We start from the raw sequence: 21,850 nt of genomic DNA on the forward strand, positions 1-21,850 counted from the left end.
GTCAGTCCAGCCGGGGTCAGTCCGAGCGCTGCTCGGCTCAGGCTCCTTTCCCACGGAAACCATGAGCAACAACAGTCTGCGGCGAGGGGGGGTCGCAGCGATGACACTGGTTCATCACATGCGAGCGACCCTTTGTGTATGTGCTGATACTCACACTTTGTGCAGATTAAAAAGGGTAAAAAAGGGATTAAAAGGCCTTTGAAAAGGGTATTTTTTTAACTTTTAAAAAACCACCTCTATGCATACTTCTAAGTTGATATGACGAGGAAAGTTCCAAAAAATTGGATTTTATAGGGGTTAGTGAACAGAAATAACTGTCCAAATTATTCTGTAAGAATGTGATTGCAATGAGTCTTGCATTGCCTCTTCCTTTTCTAACCACGTTGGTACAAATAGGGCAGTGATGATAGTTTAAAATCATACCAAACTGACCCCTCGCACCAGTAGACACCTGATTTGCACCAAGCAACAAATAGAGAACAGCTCATTTCAAACATTTTTTGTCAGATTTATCGTATTTGAGTGAAATTTATTTGAAAAAGAGGGATGTGGGGAGTTACTTTTTACCTTTTTTTCATTAGCTGTGTTTTTCTGTTTCTCCTCCGTTAATTAGATGATATCAGCGTTTGTTACACAACAAAGATTTATTCCTGTAAAACAAAAGTAGTTTGTCTGAAGAGCAAGAACCACAGCAACACCAGATTGCGTCTGTAGTAGTATGTTTACGCACGCTAAGTACTTATAAAGTTTGGGTCTCTTACTCAATGAATTAATACCAAATGCGGTTACACATATTTGGGTGCACCGCAATCAGCAGAACATAGTTTTCATCTTACACATCATTAGCAAGTCACATAAATCAGAGAACACTTCATGTCTCGACTGGTTGGCGAAAGGCATTCATGGATTTGTAGCATTTTATCTTCTATAAAAGATGATCAGCGTTGGTAAAAGACTGGAGTTCACAAACAAACATTGTCTGAAAACAGGTTTTATCTTGAAGAATCACACTGCACCCATCAGCAAACTTGCATTAATGAGTCCTATTGAATAGCACTTATTGGCGAGGTATGCTGCTAAAAAAAAATGAAAAGGTTCCCATATGAGAGGGCTTGCTGATAAACTTGAAAATGGCTCCTTTCCAAAGGCTTCTGTTTCATTTCAAAGTGCTGTTTTCCACCAAATGGCCGAGGCTTACTGGCAACGGTGTCAAATTACCTCAAACAAATGATCCATGCATTCATTTATTCTCCATCATGTCATCATCAGCTCCGCGCCCTTCCTCAACTCAAAGCATATTTTTGATGTCTTCAAATCAGCTGCCTGAGATGTTTGAACATAACTTTTCCAAATGCTCGAGTGGGAAAAAGCTCTCAGTAATTACCAAGGTTGTTGCATTGTGTTTAAACTAATATTGAGCAGATGTAGCCACCATGAAGTTTGTGATAAATGGACTAACTTCAGGCCTGCATCTGAACCACTGACCCCACTTGTGATGTTAAAGTTAAATGTGTCATCGGCTTGATGATTAACTACGAAATGTTCCATCTACCTCCAACCATCCGAGGGTTCATCAGCCCTCAGCTGTGACTTGTGTTTAGTTATTCAACTCCTTGAGCCTTACGTTAACTGAGCGGAGAAGTGATGTCGTTTTAGCTCCCAGCGGCTAAATAGCATAAAATCATTCTTAAAAATAACAATTTTTTTTGGTGCTTTGCATGCGTCGAAAGTTCTCTCTGATCTCTGATCGAGGGACATTTTTTTTTCAAATGCACAAACTAAATATTAACTCATTTCACTTCCACTTATCTCTGATTTGGTTGTGATGATCAATAGTAGTGGTGTCACAGGTCAGAGGTCGACGAATCTCACAAAAGGCCATTTTGAGAAGGAATTTACGAGTCACAACAGTGGTGACGTGCATGAGTTTCTACTCTGAAACATTTGTAATTATAGTGTTCTTTTTATGAAATCTGGTGAGTATTAAGAATGCCTTGAGCCCTGGAATGTACCTCATCCCCACACTGCCAGGTGATTAATCTGCTTCCCGGGGGTGGGGGGGGGGGGGGGATTGACGCCTCTCTCGTAGGACTTTGGGCATGGGCTCACAGGGTAGCGACAATTCAGGAAAGGAAATGAGATGAGAAATATTACAGTTTAGAGTGTCTTTGGTGAGTAAGAGGAGCAAACTCTCCAGGGCTTAATTACCTCTGGAGGAGCTCAATTTGTGTCCTATGTCGAGCTGCACAGTAGGGACGGTTGTATTTGTCTTATGCACAAGCGAGTAGAGCGAGGAGCAGCAGTAAAAAGCACCTTCAGAGCTCCTCGATGGGCCTTTAAGGTGCACAGATCCGTCGAGGCAGAACCAGACTCTCCTTTTGGGTTTTTTACCGCGTGTGTTTGTGTCACTGAAGGCCTCGCTCAGGAAGCCGCCGCCTCAAACGGGAAGCGCTTCGTTTTTTTTCTTCTTCTCCGCAAACGTCTCCTCGCTCGTGCCTGCAGGTCCCCCCCCCACGGCCCCCGTCATCTCGGAGATGACCCACAAAAATAAGCACACACACACACTTGTATGTATGGTGCAGCTCGTGTGTGTTGTTCACAGGATGCACCACCACGACCACATTTGTTCTTTTTCTACATTTCTACATGTGCTTACTGAACGTATTTTTTTTTGTTTGTCACCGCAGTTCGGCATCAAAGACTTGATTCGAGAAATATAGTCAGACCTAAAAGTTCCTCTCAACACGTGCGCAGCAACGGCCCCTCTGAACAATTGGTATCAAATAAAAGATTTAACCATGAACAAAATCGCCTTATAGAGATCATATTTTATGTTTCAGTGAGACTGCCATGGTTCCCCTCGACAACATTAGTCACCGGTGACGTGTGATTGCTCATTATTTGGGATCACATGACGACGTCCATGACCTCTGCGCCACCGGATTCGCAACCACACGGCCGAGTGCACGGCGACGGGCTGACAGCCGCGAACCGGGAGCAGGATGTTTTAAATTCAGGCGTATGAGAATAAACGCAACAACAAAAACGCATACGGCGTTGAATTGCACCACACAGCCAAATGGACAGAATCAAATTAACACTGTTGGAGTTCATTTTTTAACACTTTTTAGAGTGTCCCATGGGGTCCAAACACCACAGTGTCAATGTAACACTTTTTAAAGTGTTGCCATTTTAACATTGTTATAGAGTTAATTTTAACTCTTATATAGCTGAAATTTAACAATACTCAAGCGTTTCTTAACACCAGTGGGTAGTGAGTTAATCTGTGAAATCCAATTTTAACTCTAAGCTGGTGTTTATATTGTCCCAATCTTGTCAGTGTTAAATCAACACTCAACGAAGTGTTAACAATCTAACTCGGAATAAGTGTCAAAATAAATCTGCTCAGTGTTGAATAAAACGTTATTTGCTGATGCTTTTATCAAAAGCAACTTATGTTGCATTTTTAACACATGGAGTTTACATTTTAGCCCAGGAAACAGTTCAGGATTAGGTGTATTGCTCAGGGACACTTTGACATGGGACATGGGTAAGCCAGGGTTGGAACCAACAACCCTGTGGTTCCTGGTGCACCGTCACCAATCCATGCACCATATTACATGGAGTTAAGGCTGATACCAAGAAGTGTGACACTGTACAGTTACATTTAAAACCTATCCAACAGTCAAAGAGTTAATTACTTTAAACTCGTGCCATGATGAGAAATCGATGCTTAACACACGCTTTGTTGCTTTACACCTATATCCTGTTTTTTTTTTTTTTTTTTTACACTTTGAAAGAGAGATTTCAACAATGTGAGGTCAGAGAGACCTGAACAAGTGGCAGAAATCTCAAAACAGACAGCGACAACACATCGATCCTCTGATCAAAGGTCACCGAGACAAAAGGCCTCTATCTGTCCGTCGATCTGCGGCACGCAGCAGTTTGTCGCATCCGTGTCATGCCACCACAGCTTCTGAAACCCCTGTGAACAAATAGAACACCAGCCCCCACCAAAAAGACAATCTGTTTGCTTCGTGGAAACAAGGACTTCACCGTGATCATGTGATCATATGATCAAAGGTACCAACATGTGTAAACGATGTGGGCTTTGAGCGCAGCGGTGTAGCTACTATTTATTTGTTTTTCTTTTTTTTAAAGCACGGCTCATTATTCGTCATTATTCGACACGGCCCGAGGGATGAAGTGAGGAAACACGTCCACAGCAGTCAGTGTGAGAGGAACGCAGACAGACACAAGTTATTCAGGAAGATGAAACAAACAAATGTGTGCATTTGCAGAGTTTTGGAGAACCGTTGTCCTCTTAGCACTTGTATTGTCAAGGACTGCAGAGGACAGGTGTGGCCTTTGTTGTTTCATGACAGCACGCACATGTCGTTCCATTTCGGCTCTGATATATATATATATATATATATATATACGAAGCACGGATGAATAAATCCTTTCCTTTTGGTTAGACCGGGGGAACACGTTCTAAAATAGAACCTCGGCCTGCTGTTTTGACATTCCCGCCCCGAAACGCACAAAGCAGCGACGCGTCGACTGTGAGCTGATTTTTCATCTCAATGGAGGGCGTATCGAAGCGTCTCCATACCTCAGTGAACTCAAGGAACGCCGGGATTGAACAAGATGTTCCAGCTCTTTCATACACCAAGGGGTTGAAATTATGGAACAGTATGTATCATGTCATGATAAAAATTATTGCTTTTATCCCAACAGTCATTCAAAATATGCCCTAATGGGGCCGAAAACACACACTGTAATTGCTTTACCTTAAATTTAATTTCAGATAAAATATCTTGCATTTTATTTGAGGTAAAAAAATGAATAGAAATAACTTTCATTGAGTCTTGATGATAGTGAACATGGCAGATTGCAGATAATTACCTCCGCAGTTGAGTTTATCTCATCTATATCTTATCTAAAAGGTGCATCAAAGGTTTTGGTAATTACACAATGCATCTCCCACACATGCAAACAGGCTTTGGGACATGAAGTACCGGGGAAGGGGGGGGGGGGGGGGGTGAATAGTTTGCAACTGTTGGGACTTGTTCCTCTAAAGCTTATGTTAAAACCGCACCCAGAGTGTCGAGCAAATGAGCATAATTATTGCCACGAAGAGACCGACGGTTCCTTGCGAGAGGAGAAAACGATCTTTAAAAGTACACAGATAAAAAAAAATAAGATAAAAAAAAGAGCTCATTGACTGATTGGGAGTCAGCGAGGAGCCTCTCGCTCCACAACAGCAAGCAGCGCGGCAGTTGTGTGACAGTTGGTCTTTTAACACACACACACACACACATACACACACACGCTGTGGGTCTGTGGGTCTGTGAGGCGGTGCAGAACAGGCTGTTTGTTCGACATGAAGCCGCCGCGCACTCCGGCCTTTGACTCCCTGCTCCTAGGTTTTGCAATCATTCTTTTTTTTTTTTTTTGACGACAGAAATGAGAGGAATACAGTAAGAGGAAGTTTGGACACCCCTCCGTGGGTAAATTATTAGCAAAACAAAAGCCCGTGGGAGGAAAGTCTTGGTTAAACATTAATTGCGTTACAGTTTTTTCGAGTGTAGTTGGAAGTAAAAGCAGTTTTGGTTGCATCATCAAATCCTATCTGTGAATTTTAGTTATCGGGCTCCTGTGCGTTAATCATTCACCAAGCGTGATAAAACAACAACATATTTGTACACAGGGGGGTTGACAGCAATTGGGGGAATTAGACGTCACAATCGAGACACCGCGTTCGGAATAACGTGTCAATGACGTTTCCTGGTGCAGGTGTTAGCGTGTCATCCACAGGAGCAGAGAAAATAAAAATAAACTCAGTAACGTTCAACAGTGTGTTGGTCCAAACAACTAATTACTACCCTGCAGAACAACTCAAGCGCAATCATTGGCAGAAATATGATTAGTGCAAATGAAATGCAGCAGTGCTGCACATGACTTGTTTTAATCTGAACTCTTCGGAACTCTCAGGTTTCGTCACCTCAGCAGTCGCTTTGCTGATCCTGTTAAAACTCCCGTCGCACTGTCTCCATCTCTTTTAATTTATTGTTATTGCACAACATTCACCAAATTGCATGAATGCTAAATCACTTTAATGACATTTTTTGACATGTTGTGGAAGCATGCGCACCGCCGAGGGCACATGACACATGTTGTGTAAATGTATAGCAGATAACAACTATTTTAATTTATGACCACGCACTTAATTCCACCTATCAGCATAACTTTCGGCCTCTGGTGGCTTCCCAGGGACCACGTCAATAATCCCTTCCCCCCCCCCCCCCCCCCCTTCCCCCAGGGGCCGTGACGCATCAGGCTGAAGCCGATGGGTTCTGAGATTGTCTGTTTGTACACCGACTCCTCGGTGGTTCCGGACCCTTAATCACTCATGCATCTGCTCATAAAGGATGGATACGTTTATTTAAAAATATATATTTTAGGGACACAATAACACGAGCAGGCTGCAGCCAGCTGTGCGACTCCAACTATTTGCCATCACTTGCCTCTCAGGACTAATAAATTCTCCTTTAATCTCTTGAACAGAAACTGATCCCACTGCCTGTGTCATTTTAGGAATGTTTTTTTGTTGGGGGGGGGGGGGGGGGGTGAATCCAGAGTGCATCCTCGACTTTTAATCACCTTTAATCTGGGCTGTTTCACAGGACTGGGGGAGTAAAGCAAACTCCCGAGTGGGTTGACTCCTTTCTAATGACATGGGAAGTTTGTGTGGGACGTTTGATTAGCTGAACTTTAGAGAACCTCCTCTGGAATAAACACACGTTCACGTCCTTCTGTCTTACAATTGCATCACGGATTCTGCTGCCATTTTATTAGATGGAACGCCGGCACCGACAGACTCGCCTGCGAGGCCTCAGCTCCCTCATTTAGAACGTAAAGGAACCGCTGACAGGGTTCTCAAACTGCCGCCACTCTACACCGTGAGAAAAGCCCCATGAGTCGAATCCATAGAAAAGAGGATGCGAGGCTCGGTGGCACCGGCTCCGCACCGATAATCATCTAATCATTAATCGTCTCTTTGGTCCAAAACTGGTTGACAAGTGGAAATGTGCTCCCACCGCGCTGAGGTGCCCTCCAACATTTCTTCATGTCTTTTTTTTTACCCCCCGAGGGAACTCAAAAATGTAACCGTTTTCCCGAGGCTGGGATATTTTCCAGACTTCCTCTTGTAGAGTTAGAATGGAGTCTCTGCCCACAAGGTCAACACAATAAATGGACTTTAAGGGCACTGCATCGCTGTGCCAGAAGCCATCGATGGAGTGCCCTTAAGGTGTAAACTGGACTGTCATGCGGCATCGCTGGCCGTTTAGCAGCAGAAATAAGGAAGTACGTTCACTTTATTTTGTTTGGTTGGATGTAGCCCACTCCCTTGAAGACAAACATGACGATGAAACAATGAGTACGAATGGCATCCAGCTAAGATCTTGCGGAGGGATTATTTTTTTTTTTGCATGAAAAAAAGACGACTTTTTGAACCCGAGGATTCTCCAGAGTCCCTCGTAGGCGATTTAAAGTTGTTTCTTCCAGAAATGCGGCGTGGGACACAATTTGCATTTAACGTTAACGTTTGTCCAAATTGTAAAGTATAAATAAAGCTTCTGCTTTTGTATTCTGTCTCAAATGTGGGCTTTTTCCAGCATCCCCGCATAGTAACTGTCCAAGAATTTGTCCAATGTAGCTCAGGACGTTTGCCTGCCTTCACTTTGGCAATGTTTCACTTCCATTTTTCTTGTTTCGACAGGCGCAGTTATTTTCTATATATACGCAGAGATATTGCATGTTGCCTGTTGCAAAATACTGAGAGTGAGCCACAGGGCCAAAGCGGCTGTTTTAGACTTTCTAAAAGAGGCAAAGTCTGACCTTAAGGAAGGAGGCAACGTTTCCATCTGGATCGGAGCTGGTAGCGTTTGTGCTATTAGCATTGTGCAATCCTGACAGCAGCTAAACACAAACCTGGTCTTTACGTCCACCAACCCCTCCTTTGGCGACGTTGGGGCCTCGTTGAGTCGGGCTAAAGAGGCCATCAGAAAAATCACATAAACGGCGGAGGCACGGCATGACAACTGTAAGGGGACCACTACCTGTTTCTGCACACGCGTGCTATGACACACGTGGATGACATGTGAACTGACAGGAATCTGTGACCGTCCACACGTGGGCGGTTGATTAAGGTCATTCCCCATCTCCTCGGACTACAGCGAGTCTCGTATCAGGCTAAGATTTACACGATTTATGAGGAGAATTTGCAAAAAAACATGCAAAAAAAAGCAAAAAACAGTTCGCCTGAGGTCAGAGGAAGTGGCATCTTTGTTTAAGTTTCAGGGACTTTTCAGAATGTGACACATTTCAAGCTTTTCGCCACTCGATCGCTCCACAAACGATGCCGCCAACGCTCACATCCTGCTCCCGAAGCGTTTGGTCTGATGGTTTTTTGAGTTTCTGCTCGTTTGATTGAGGGAACACAATAGCAACTTTCTGTGCAACACAAACAGCTGTGATACAGCTGTTTGTGTTGCACACAATCTGCCCGGCTCTTAGTAGAACTCAATGCTGACAGATAAACATCTGGACTCTAGTGTATTATTGTGTAGAAGATGTCCTCAGACAAAGACAGGAGACAATCATATCTCAGAGGTTTGTTTGTCTTTATGCATCTTGAAAAGATAAACTGTATAACCTTTGCTTTCATCTCGATAAGGATTATATTTGGAAACCTTTGCAAAGTTTAGAGCTGCCGGAGGAAGTGTACAAGAAGGAAAGTGTGGTTAAGAGGTGCCGTGACCACGAGTGAAAAAGTACATTTAGATGACGCATGAATGTGTTTTCATGAACTATGAGTGTGAGGCATGTCATAGATTCATACGCCTTATTATGAATAAACAACATTTTTTTTGCTGCACCAACATTGTAGTTTCAGTTTGTTCTTAAGTGCAATGAGCTTTTTCAACGGTGGTATCAATCTAACAAGAAGATTGTATTCAATCATTTAGCTTCAAAAACTGAAAATGTGCTCCAAACAGGTCCATGCTGAAGTTAGTGAAACAACACTTTACATTTAAAAGTAAAGTAAAAAGCACACTGTAACATCTAATGGAAATACTCACGTCAGTTACTGTACTAAAACTATCTGAGTGAACGCTTTACTTTCCACCTCTGACGGGTTTGGGGGTCTGACAGTTCTTTCCCACACTATTCATGCAGACGTCTTCATAAATGCGTCCTTCTTGTTGACCTCTCTGCTGACAGGTGACGAGAAAGCGGTTGAATTGAAGAAGTGAAACTGTACGCGGTCCAACACAACAGTTGGTGCGCAGCGCTTTTTTCTCCAACAGCTCAATAAAGGCGCAGAAGGAGGCGCCGCCTTCATTGACTCAGTGGGAGGGGGGGGGGGGGGGGGGGACTTCCCTGTCAGTTTTCAGAGTGACTGAAGCGTGAGGTGCAGCTCGCAGTCGTTGCAGCATCGCCCCTATCCAACCCGAGCAGGCGCGAGCAAACGACTGCATTCTCTACAGATGGGACGCATTTCGGAGTTTTGAATGCCGTGCGTAAAATGGACACGATGGGTTCGCTTCTTTCTGGAGATCCTTGGAGAACGCGCATTCGTGACAAGCGCCGCAACTTCGGAAGTTAGAGGAGAACCGTTTCCCGGTGCGAAACATTGAGAGAAGTGCCCGCAGGTATGTGCTCCACGGAGAGGTCACCGCCCACCATCCCGGCGATCATGTTCATCTTCGGGGTGGTGGGGAACGTCGTCGCTATTGTGGTCCTGCGGATATCACGAAAGGAACAAAAGGAAACCACTTTTTACGCCCTGGTGTGTGGCCTGGCAGTGACGGACCTGCTGGGCACGCTGCTGGCCAGTCCCGTCACCATCGCGACCTACGTGAAGGGCGCGTGGCCCGGAGCCGAGCCGCTGTGCCAGTACTCCGGCTTCATCCTGCTCTTCTTCTTCTTGGTCCAGCTCAGCATCGTGTTCGCCATGTCCGTGGAGAGATACCTGGCAATAAACCACGCGTACTTCTACAACGAGTACGTCAACCAAAAACTCGCCGCGCTCACCCTTTTGGCCATCTACCTTTCCAACATCGCGTTTTGCGCGCTGCCCAGCTTGGGCTTCGGGCAGGTGAAGCTGCAGAGCACGAGGACCTGGTGCTTCATCGACTGGGAGAACAACCAGACCACGGTCGCCACTTTCAACCTGATGTACGCGGGAGTGAATTCGGTCATCGTGCTGGCCACGGTCGTGTGCAACGTGATGGTGTGCGGGGCCCTGATCCTGATGCACAAGCGCTTCATCCGCCGCACGTCGCTGGGCACCGACCAGAGGCGCGTCGGGGAGCTCAGCCGCAGGCGGAGTTTCGCGCGACTGGCCGGGGCGGAGATCCAGATGGTGATCCTGCTCATAGCCACCTCCGCGGTGGTGCTCATCTGCTCCATACCGTTAGTGGTGAGTGTCTGGACACGTTCCGCGCCCTCTGCGCGCGCCAGAGGGTCTTTAGCGCGTTAAAGTAGAACGTAATTGGAGGGGAATGAATCCATTCGTATTAAAATAATGTGTGCTAAACCCCATTTACTCTGCATGAACAACAGACACGTGAATTTCAACTTTGAATTTAGAACTGCGTGTTCCTTTTCTGATCTCTGTGGTTATACGACACCATCCCCGGGGCCCACGTGATTCCTTTCACACTGCCCCCGTTTGCAGTCTAAGGAGTGCATTTACACAGATTTGGAATCAGCAGATACGTGGTTCAGTAGTCAACGCCTTCAACTACAGACTTCAACGTTCAGCCTGAGGTTCACTGTCCCTCTTGAGGCAGCAGTTTACAAAATGATCAGTTTTCTGCTTGCTCTAAACACAATAAAAAGACATATATCCGAATAGTCTAAACCCTTTAGAAGGAAAGCCTCCCGCAGCCACTTAAGGCACGCTTTGGATACATTGGTGGATAAGGCACGGGCTCGGGTCAGAGCGATCACTTAAAGGTCACCACGCAGGATAACGGAATGCAGAATCAGCTTAAAGCGTGCAGGGCATTGTTATGGACGGATCCCTTGAGAAACGTCAGGCTCATGTGACCGTGATGCCCAGCGGCCAAAGGCATCTTGTGATCGACGACGGCGGCGAGCAGTGTTTCTGTTGGCCTCTCGCCATCCCCACACTGCTGTGGTTACGCACAAGATGCGTCCAGTATTTGTATTTGACCGTTCCATGCCAACCATGCCGGAGTATATTATATATAAACAATCGTGCTACTCTTCTAAACGGAGTGTAGACAGGTTCGCCCACGTAAAGAGAACAGATGACTCTGCGCTTGACTTGTTGTTCCATGCTCCTTTATGTTCCAATCAATCAATCAATGAGTCAATGAATTGACCTTTTTCCTCCCCTTTGCCCTTCAGCTGAGGATATTTGTGAATCAGCTGCACAGAAACCCGACAGGAGAGCACACTGAAGACCTGCTGGCCATCCGCATGGCCTCCGTCAACCCCATCCTGGACCCCTGGATCTACATCCTGCTCAGGAAGACGGTGGTCCTCAAGGTGACGGAGAAGATCAAGTATCTGTTCTGCAAAATGGGCGGGCGCGGGCGCCGGAGCGGCGGGCAGTTCCGCTGCGCCGACGGCCCCTTCGCGTCCTCCATCATCTCGCGAGGCTCTCCCTCGCTGGTGTCACGGGAGCTCAAGGTCGTTTTGAGCCCCTCACAGACCTCTCTGTACCCGCCGGAGGGGGAGGGGGGCGGGGGCGGCGGCGGCTCCGGCCCACCGGCGCCACAGACGATGCAGGGCCCGCGGCAGGCCGAGGGGCCCCGAGGTCAGGGGCCTTCGCAGGGGGGAGGGGCGGCGGAGCATCTGATGGAAAACAAGGACCCCGCTCTACACGTGACCTTCACGGACGAGACCGCAGACACCCGGGAGAAATGCATTTAGCGGTCGGGCCTCGGAATAAAACCCCCCCCCCAAAAAAAAGACACGACAATGGAAGGGGACGCATCTGAAGACTGAGGATCCGTTTTGTGGATGTATTTTATGTGAGATACGCGTTATCAACGCATTCCTCCCTCAATCATGACTCGCCACAAACAGCACATGGCTCTGTGGACGTTGTGGAGGAGCCCGTTTGATGCACTTATTTGTTAAAAACCAGTGCTTTCACAACCCCTCCGAGGAGACTCCTTCAAAAGAGTGTGTGCAACGTGATGTTAATTTATTGTGAGAATGAAAGTGTATTATTATTGTCCTCTCTGTGAGAAGGGCCGGATTGTTTGGAGCCATTTTAAATCGCTACAAGATGAATATGCACAGTTTTTTTTTTGTGGTGCGAAGGAACATTTGCCCACTGGTTGAAAGAGGAGCCGTGACGTCAACGCTAGAATAATGACAAAAGGCAGCTTTGGCTGGACTTCTGACACAATGTTAATATAAAATAATTAATTTACTCCATGCAGGCCTTTTCTTTGTGAAGATTAAACCAACATGATCTCATTTTACTTCAATTTAATGTGCAATGCTTCTCATATAATTAGACTTTATAGGGGAATTAAGGATTAAGAGAAAAGATAAACACATTGTTACATTTCCTGTCTGATGAGTTTTCTCAATAGATTTCCTAAGTGGATTTCTATAAAGATTGATATAAATAACATGTTCATATTTACATTTTTGTAAAGTGTTGTTTTAGCGACAGCGAGTGTCAAATTTACCACATATTGTTAATTCTCTCGTAAAAAAATTGATGTTGTACCAGAGTCTTAAATACAATTAAAAATCGATAAATAATCATACACACACACAAGCTATGTGTCATTGTTGTAGCTTTGAATATGGATCATTCCATCAACAGAGCGACTTTAAGGGTTTATATTCAAATCATCAGATCGATGTCACTCTTCTAACGATAAATATTATTGCCCCGTTAGCAGCTGAGAAAACAGCTCCGTGGGGATCATTCGCCACCTCATCAGCAGCGGGGGCCCCATGTGACTGGCTGTTTAGGACATTTAGAGCCACCACGGGGTCAGAGGTCAAAAAGCGCCGCCGAAAGGAGAAGTCTTTGTGTGTTCATGGCGTTTTAGTGGAGGAATGTTAAGAGTTAAGAGCAAAAAAGGAAATTCCAGGAAATTCCGAATACAAATATTCAAGCAGTGCACATCAGGGCTGGGGATGATTTTAAATTAAGGTCAGCTGCATTTACGAAGACCAAAAGGTGCACGACGACAGACATCACCTCAAAAGAAATGTGAAGAAGTGACGTCCACCTGAACAGAAGGAAGCAGCTCTCCCTCTGAAGTTCTGCTCCATCTTCATCCCAGCTGTGAAAGGCTCGCTGCTCGCGGAGGAACCCGTGGCTTTTTATTCATCCTTCCGGATCATTTGCCCTGTAGTGAGGCATTCCTTTCGGGACTCGCGGGGCATCGCGGGCAGGAGATCTTAGAGCAAAGATGCATCTGATCCTTCTCTGACTCATCCAGCGTTATGGTTTTGCTTGTTTTTTTTTTGTCTCAGATCTGATCTGAACCTCGCCAGCTGCTCCCGGATAGTTTAGTAATCTAATATCTGTACGTTTGAATAAAGGACGCGGTCCTGATGTTTACTCAACAGTGCAGGATCATTACCCAGTAGAAACACGTGCTCATGAGACGATGCACTGCACACAGAACTTAAACTATCTCTGGGCTTACAGCAGCCTTCTGAATTATATAGTTTTCTCTGTAATGCAGAGGCGTCGTGCCGCTGCGTTTGAGCAGCAGGAGGAACAAGAACTTATTAACATCCAAAAGGCAGAAGTTTGACTTTGCCGGTTTACAACAACGATGCGATTGACCTGAAACAGTTAATTCATCTACTTACGTATTTTGGTGAGCACGTTACCGTGAAGTCCAACTAAAGATGAAGATCTTTGAAATGTGCCCCCTTCGACTGTTATGGGCTGATTCAGCGTTTCAACTCCATTGACTGCAGACCTTTTAGAAAATACATCAGAATAAATGAGGTCAGTGAGTTTGACCGTGTTTTATCATTTAATAAAGGGCTGAAACAGTTGTGTTTATTGACTCACTGACCTCAAAGGTCATTAACATTTAACTAATCAGGGTGGATGAATGTGGACTAAAGCTCGGAACAATCAAAATAGGTTTACTCACAACCATGGGCCTTCATCTCAGGACATATTCAAGATAAATGTATTTAATGTACAATTGAAGCAAACGGACCTAACACATTTTTAATCGTGTTTCTTTATTTTATATATACACAACATGTTTAAAACATGTTTGCAGCTTTTCACCGCTTCATCTATAGTACAATTTAATATTAGTTTGAGAAAGGCTCATGCCTTTTCGTCTTGGTCTAATTTTTTTAAACATAATTACGACATGATGACAGAACTACGACATTCAAACATGTAGAAACTTTAGACAATAAAAACACGACTCGACCGTCTTTCCTTCTGTTGTAATTAACCCTCAGCAGAATTAGTCAGTTCTCCCGCGTGCTTCTGAAGAAGATGCTTGACGCTATAATTACACACATCGGCCGGAATCGAAACCACAATAACCAACCGAACCCTTTTAAAGTCCTCTTGCTTTGACAAACTGTCCATGAAACGGAGCGGTGGCGTCCTCCGACCCTTCCTCCCCGGCGAGTACGTTTTTGATATTCCCCTCGGCGTCCATGACCACGGCGGTCCTCTTCAGCGCCTCGTAGCGCGCCTGCCGCTCCGCCACCGCAACGCAGGCGGCCAGCACCTCGTCGGACTCGAAGTCGTAATCCCGCTGGAGCTCCGGGGCGTTGAGGATCCGCTCCTTGGCCTCCTCCTCCTGCCGGGCCTTCTCCTCGGTGGCCAGGTGCTGCCGCCGCAGCCGCCGCGCCCACTGCAGGTCCTCCTGCCACAGGGAGCGCTCCGACGGGCACAGGTGGATCGCAACCTGGAAGGACCTCACGGCCTGCGGGGGGGGAGCGGGGGAGGGGGGGGACAAGTTTATAAAACGCAAAAGCTTTTCACGGGTGGTCATGAAGCCTTTTCGGGCGTCCCGCCTACAGGTGGCTGGTGCGACACGCCGGCCTCCGCTGGACGCGTCAACATCCTTCGGGCCGCGTTGGGGGGGGGGGGGGGGGGGGGGGGGGGGGGGCGGCGTGTTTATGGTTTCATTACGAAGACGTCAATAGCTCTGTGCTGACCCGGCAGTTGCCGATCGATGTGAAAACGTTTGTCCCGTTGTACAGGAATAGAAAAAAAAAGGAAAGAAAACGCTCCGCATACATCGCGACGCACGATGACCTCGTCAATCAGTGCCGACGCATGCCCCCGATGTCTGTGAGGTTAGCGGTGATAAATTCCTTACATTCACACTGCGGAGCCTAAATGTCAGCGACAGGTCGCGGGCGGAGGAGGACAAAGCACAGAACCACCCTCAGGGTCTTTTGCAAGAGGCCCAAGTGGCAGCGGAGAAGACACGTGGGTGACGGGTTCATCGCCTCTCGTCGAGGACAGTTCCTCTCTCCGGCTGCACCTGCTCCCGGTGACACGCTGAGCCGCACCTCAGAATACAGTTTGATCCGTCCACAAGGTCATTTTTGGAACTGAGGTCTCGGGGCGAACCCGGGGATACGAGTCGGACCGAGGGAGTGGAGTTAATGTTCGAATACAAACAAACTTCTCAACCTGCTTTCCTCAAACAGGCACATAACTCTTCTCTAAGTTCTCCTCATGCAAAGCCGACATTGGAATGTGCTCCACCTGTGACCTGTAAAAGTCTCTGACAGTTAACTGCGATAGATTTTTGAATTGTGACACGGTCTGTTTACCAAAACAACACATCAGGTTTAATCTCCTCATCACAACGGCGTTTTCAACCGACAAAGTGCCAAAAGAGGCGGATGAACCGGCTCGGGCCGTCTCAGCAATGCTCAAGGTTTTAAAGACATTTGGAGAAGTGACAAAAAGAAAATGAAACCACGAAACCAAATCTTGTTTTTATTTGGGTACTTTCCAGGAGAGGAACTTGAAGAAGAATCGCACTTCTTAACCACGTTGATGCACTCAAAGCTTTAAAACTTGACTGAACAGGCCTGGCTAAAAATAGATGTGCCCTTTTCTCCCCGTGTTCCATTCCAATAACTTCATCACAACCACAGGGTGTGTCTATATTTGGTTTACCTTCAGCGCAGGTAACATTCGACACTCCCCATTGTTGTTTCGGGTGCCCTAAGTCAGGCCTCTGGCTCTCGGAGTGACACGCTGCAGCCATTAACCCCGAAAGCGCTTTGTTTGCTCGGCTCTGACTGGGCGGAGAGAGCGAGTGACTGAGATCTTGGCGGGTTTCGGCACAGCGGCGTGTCCGGGCGTGTTTTTTGGGGGCAGGTCCGAGCAACGGCGAGAGCCCCCGGGGAGGCGGGCGGGCGGGTGCGCTTTGACGAGCGGAACGTCCCAGAAAGAAGAAGTAAACAGAAATAACCGACACACCCCCCCGACAGCACTGATTTACGGTCGGCTACAAAGAGAGGCGTTTAACCCAAAACATTACCTAATGAAACGAGGGGCCCTGGGGATGGAGGCGAGTGACCTATTGAGCGAGGGGGGGGTCACGGGATTGTGATGCAACGCCACAAAAGGCATGCCGGGGGCACGCCCCCTCATCTCGGTCTCCTCTCGCCGCGAGTCGCACACACTTGATTCAAACTCACCAGGTCCACCTCCCCCAGGTTGAGCTGCGCGCGGCCCAGCGTCTGCCAGCCCTCCCACCAGAGGGGGCGGAACTTCACCGCCGTCTCGGCCGCCTTCACCGCGGGGAACACTTCCTGTAAGATGGTCAGCACCTGCGCAGGAAACCCAAAAGGGATTCAACGCTCGTTACAGGCGAACTACACACACGGGGAGACACACACACACACACACACAGGTGGGATTCACAACATTACCACAGAGACGAAATGCTTATAAAAGTGTGTTTGACATCATAGCAGACAGAATATCTTTTGGTTTTTTGACTACTGGTTGGACACAGACAGAAATCTGAAAACTTCCCCTTCAGCTTGTGATTTACAAATACTTTTTTTTTTTTTTTTTTTTTTTACAATATGCAGTGCCAACTGGCCCTTGCTCAGTGGCTCATTCGCCATGAGAACATGAGGAACTGAAAGGAGCAGTAGCCCCGTTAGTGACTTTCTGTAATTCACTATCCAGCTTCCCTTAAACAGGGAAGCACTGAGCTCAATAACCTCTTTAACCCTGCCAGGCCTTCGGAGTCTCTGGAATCATCTTTCACCCGGATTCATAAATGCTTGCAGGCACGTTAGGATGCCTCATTGTACGCTTTGTTGCCATGTAGAAGACAAGCTGCCAAGGGACTTGAACCAATCATTCTGCAATTGCGTAACAGTTTGAGTAAACAAAAGAACACATTTAAGACAAAAAAGTGACTCCAGAAGCTCACTGGCAGGGAGATAAGTCATAAACGTCTTGAAGAACCTCAATGCGAGCCAGCTGCACGACCGGCGACACGCACGGGGCAGAACTTCTGCTTCATACATACCATAATGGAGCATAGCAATTAGGGTTAATTGGAAAAAGCGCACGTTTTTTTTTTTATCGACGCGAGCTTAAATCCTGCACAGGAGAGGATGTGATGACAGGTTTACAAGCGGAGTCGATAACCTCCGGAGACAGACATTCGGAGCGACTGGTGACGTACCAGGAACAACACTGATCCGGTTACACAGGAAGGAAGTGAGGAAGAAGCATCATCAGAGAAACCACCACCCCCCCCCCTCCCCCCCGTCATCTGGGTCAGTAATGGGAATATGATGAGGTCAAGTCTATTTGCAGCGCGATAATGCACAAGAACAAGTTGGATGTGCTTTAAAAGTGTAGTCACAATAAATCGGGGCAGAACCTGAGCAGGAAATGCTGATGTCCTGTTTCAAGGCGGACGTATCACGGAGGGGGGGGGGTGGACAATTCCATTTCAAATCGTGGTCCTCTAACGATTTCCTTCTCAAATAACCTGTAATGGGTTATATTATATTACGCAGACAATGGCTCAGACAATAGGAAGGTTGTTGTGGTAAATGAATGAAAAAAAAAGATTTCAGTTTGGCTTCCTGCCTCCTATATGGGAAACATTTCATCACCACCTCCTCAGTTTCATCATTAAACTTGCTCAAACCAGCCGTGAAGGAGTGCATACGCAGAGTGTTGCTGGTCACTCTCAAACCAAACGGCATGAACGGCGTGTTCAGTTATCTGGAGGGTGGCTTTGAGGGGGCCGCTTCCCTCCAACGTCACTACGGCGTATTTGGCATATCCTGGAGACAAGACCCCTGTCAGACAAGCCCCAGCCTCCCCCCCGGATGTAAAACCAAACCGCTGTCTGGTCGCATAGTGGGTGATGACGGCGCCGTGTATTGACAAAGAGGCTGCAAGTCTAGAAGAAAAAACCCGTCTATTAATGATTCTCCTGTGATTTTAATCCTTTTTTCTTTTGCTTTTGCTTTTGAACGGAAGATAAAATGCTAAATCAGAAATGAATGAAACTTCTTCCTTTGAAGTTAAAATAAAATAGTTGATGAGATGGAGGGAAATGAATATAAATGTACCTGAGACTTCATCTCGTACAGTAGTGGGTTGTCTGGAGTCAGCTGGATGGCCTCGTCCAACTTCTTAATGGCCTCCCAGTGCCTAGAAAACACACACACACACACTTTTTATTAATCACATAAAAAGGGGGCTTATTGCATCATAATTTGTGACTGGGTCTTCCTGGTGCACTTTAAACTGCAGCATGATACACAACTTATTGGGAAGCTTCTGAATAATTTAGAGATCTAAAGTCACCGGAGATGTAGAACGCGTCGCAGTGTCTGGATAACGCGGCGCTGAAGCGTGACGGACGCAAACAGACAAATGACAAAAAAAAGCGAATGAAATTGGACACCCGCGTCCGCGCCCTGGGATTTGTTATACGTTGCGTAAGCTAACACGCGCGCCCGATTGGTGGGTATCGCAAAGGCCTATTCTCCGGGGCGTTAATAAAGAACCCAAAGCTTCCCCATCCCATCTGATATTAAATCAACATTTAAGCGCCACGCCTGGGTCATATTTTATATACACACACACACACATAAAAAATATTGCTTATTTTCAAGAGTCCAGGCGTGGCAGGTGGGTAAGAAATTCACATTCCAGAAGTCAAGCGTCCCTCTCCTCCCCCGGTCAATATTGACTCAGGAGTCATTCCAATAAAACGATCAAGTTATTGGCTTGGGAAGATTACGAGGTGGAATCCTGGGTTTGACATCAGTTAGTAGTTCTGTGTCTTATGTCACGATAAATTTAAAAACTCCGCCAGAACCGGGATCGAGCCTGAGGTGGAAAAAAAAAAAAAACCACGGCTATTCAACCGTGGGCGAGCAGGGAGGAAATGGAACAAGAGCAGTGGGGGAAATTGTGCTGACACATGAGGCAAGAGATACGGCGGGAGGAAATTAGGCAACAAGTGAGCGAACACAGCGCCCTAAAAAAACGACCGCGCTGCAGTCACCACATCGCCGTGCGAGTCGAAGGACAAACGGCTGTTGAAACCAGCTGTTATGGCAAATAAATCGAGGCACGCGAGATGGTTTTTTTTTCGCCCCTTAGTGTTTCCATGAAATGTGAAGAGGTTTTCGTTCAGTTTGAACGGGTGAAAGCAATCGTCTTCTATACGATCGGTCTCAAGCAAACGTCTATTGGGCAACGTCTACAAATGAATATGAAATATGCGTGATTAAAACAACATTCTCATTGTTGGTTCAAGCACTCGCTTATTTTCCTTCCATTTGTACATTTCACAACCAGTCTGTTCATGGTTGAACAGCAATAACAGGCCAGTTTGTCATCTTTAGCACGATTCCACTCAGCATGCAAAACATTTTGTTGATCTTAAAAATGATGGAAACCGCAAACACTTTCATCACAACCACGTGCTAGAGGAGCTCTTCGATTACGTCAGAAGCACTTAAACCTAAGTAATGCCAGACTTACATCAGACGTCAATGTTGTTAGAGAAGAAGAAGAAAAAACAACAACTCTTGACCGACATCCCTCCAGCCAGACAGCACCACAAACCTCTAAGCAGCCATTACACAGCAACAGGACATCATTTACCCAATAAAATCCACTTTCTGCTCGCAAACACGATTACGGGAAGTCACTAAGGGCAACGGCATCACATCTTCTGGACTGAAAGGGTTTTTTTTTACATTGTGCTATGTGGCTAAAAAAATGATCTATTATCATGGAAGAAATGTCAGATAACAGGTCCCGTAAAAGTTCTATATTTTGGTCTATTAGTGTATTTATCGCAAATCTAAATCTACACAAGGGCCTTCCTAGTGCTGACACCAAAACACACCTTGGTACTATGAATTAAATCAATTTAAAACAAAACAGGGAAACCTGACGTTGAGAGGGCTCTGAATAACACTATTTAGTGAGCATTTTAACTGCAGTATGAAGTGAGTGGAAAGCTCCGGCTCCGTGCTCTGTACCATGGTGCCCTCCCCCGGAGGGTTTAAAATATGACACGTTCCTAGTTGACGCAAAGTTGAGGACTTTTTCTTATATGTATTTCTTACAGATCGTGTCTCTTATTATCAACCAAAACAGAGGTGGTCATCGCTTAAAACTGCTTGTAATAGTTGTTGTTTTTCCTTTTTCTTCCCAACAGGTGAGTTGACATCCTGGTCCTCCCTCACCTGCCGTGCTCAGCCAGCACCGCTCCTTCCTCCTTCAGCCGGCCGCTCTTGGCCGCGCAGTCCTCCATCAGGACCTCCCGCCGGCGTTTGATGGCGTGCAGCCAGTCCACCTCCACCCCGTCGGCGGCTCTCGACCCGGCGTCGTCGGTCTTCTCGGTTCTCGCTGCCTCGGCCTCGAACTGCTGCACCGCCGACTTTGAAACCTTCTCGCCGACTTTCCTCTTCCAGCCGAATGAAGCCATTCTGTGAACGGAAAATATACGGAGACTTTTATTTTGAAATATCATAAAACTGGCTAATTAAGTTTTCTAACAGATACGTATCGGTATGCATTCTGGCGAGCTGGCTGCTACGGCTAGCTGACGTTATATCTCATTTTTAAGCACATTCAAATTAACGTAGTTAACTGTTTTTAGCTAATGTTAGCTAACGCTACATTGGTGAGACACAACAACACTAGCGTAACGTTAGCTTGAATAACCAAGCTAGCTAACAATTGCACGAACTGCCAACACTTCGGGAGGTTTGCTCACACAAGTGTGCACTCAAGTGGATTTTAACACAGCACATTTATTACATTTGCACTTGCAGTTCTTCAGCTTTCAGTGGGGCAAAACTGGACAAGCTAACGGCTGTTAGCCATGTTGGTTGACCCGGAAGTGGTGGAAATATTTACGTCGTCTCTTAAAGGAACACGAACCGTTTGAGAGTCACGCTACATTGTGTCCACCAGATGGCGCCACAGATGACGCTGACTGGACTTGGATAACACTCGGTAATTTGTGTGCCACAAGAGATTTCAATTTATATGAGATTTGATGAATACATTTGATTTAAAAGCAGGAATGCGTTTCATCGTATGTTTTTTTTTTTTTTTTTTACAAAGAATAACCCGAACAGATGTATAAACTCACAATAAAGTTAGTTCTCAAGTCATTCCGTGTTTGCAGTGAAAATAAGTAATCAGTTTTCTTTGTGTTACATTGATCGTGGTTTGGTACCATCTTTTAAGTGCATGTGACTTCAAGAGCTATTGTGCAAAGAAACTTCAGCGAAATTGTGTGAAATT

At 46.2% G+C, this 21,850-nt stretch overlaps 2 protein-coding genes across 2 annotated transcripts; one reads left to right on the top strand and one right to left on the bottom strand.

The window, feature by feature from the left end:
- Window positions 1-9,462: 9,462 nt before the first annotated feature.
- Window positions 9,463-12,832, top strand: ptger4b (prostaglandin E receptor 4 (subtype EP4) b). Its single transcript, XM_037485556.2, has 2 exons — window positions 9,463-10,492; window positions 11,449-12,832. The coding sequence occupies exons 1-2, from the start codon at window positions 9,725-9,727 to the stop codon at window positions 11,974-11,976; spliced, it is 1,296 nt and encodes a 431-aa protein (XP_037341453.2). The 5' UTR covers window positions 9,463-9,724; the 3' UTR covers window positions 11,977-12,832.
- Window positions 12,833-14,485: 1,653 nt separating this feature from the next.
- Window positions 14,486-21,629, bottom strand: ttc33 (tetratricopeptide repeat domain 33). Its single transcript, XM_037484435.2, has 5 exons — window positions 21,359-21,629; window positions 20,782-21,024; window positions 18,643-18,724; window positions 16,732-16,863; window positions 14,486-14,990 (listed from the first exon to the last, which is right to left on the bottom strand). The coding sequence occupies exons 2-5, from the start codon at window positions 21,021-21,023 to the stop codon at window positions 14,616-14,618; spliced, it is 831 nt and encodes a 276-aa protein (XP_037340332.2). The 5' UTR covers window position 21,024; window positions 21,359-21,629; the 3' UTR covers window positions 14,486-14,615.
- Between the last annotated feature and the right edge of the window lie 221 nt (window positions 21,630-21,850).

Source organism: Pungitius pungitius, chromosome 18 (genome assembly GCF_949316345.1).
Source record: "Pungitius pungitius chromosome 18, fPunPun2.1, whole genome shotgun sequence".
Lineage (NCBI taxonomy): Eukaryota > Metazoa > Chordata > Actinopteri > Perciformes > Gasterosteidae > Pungitius > Pungitius pungitius.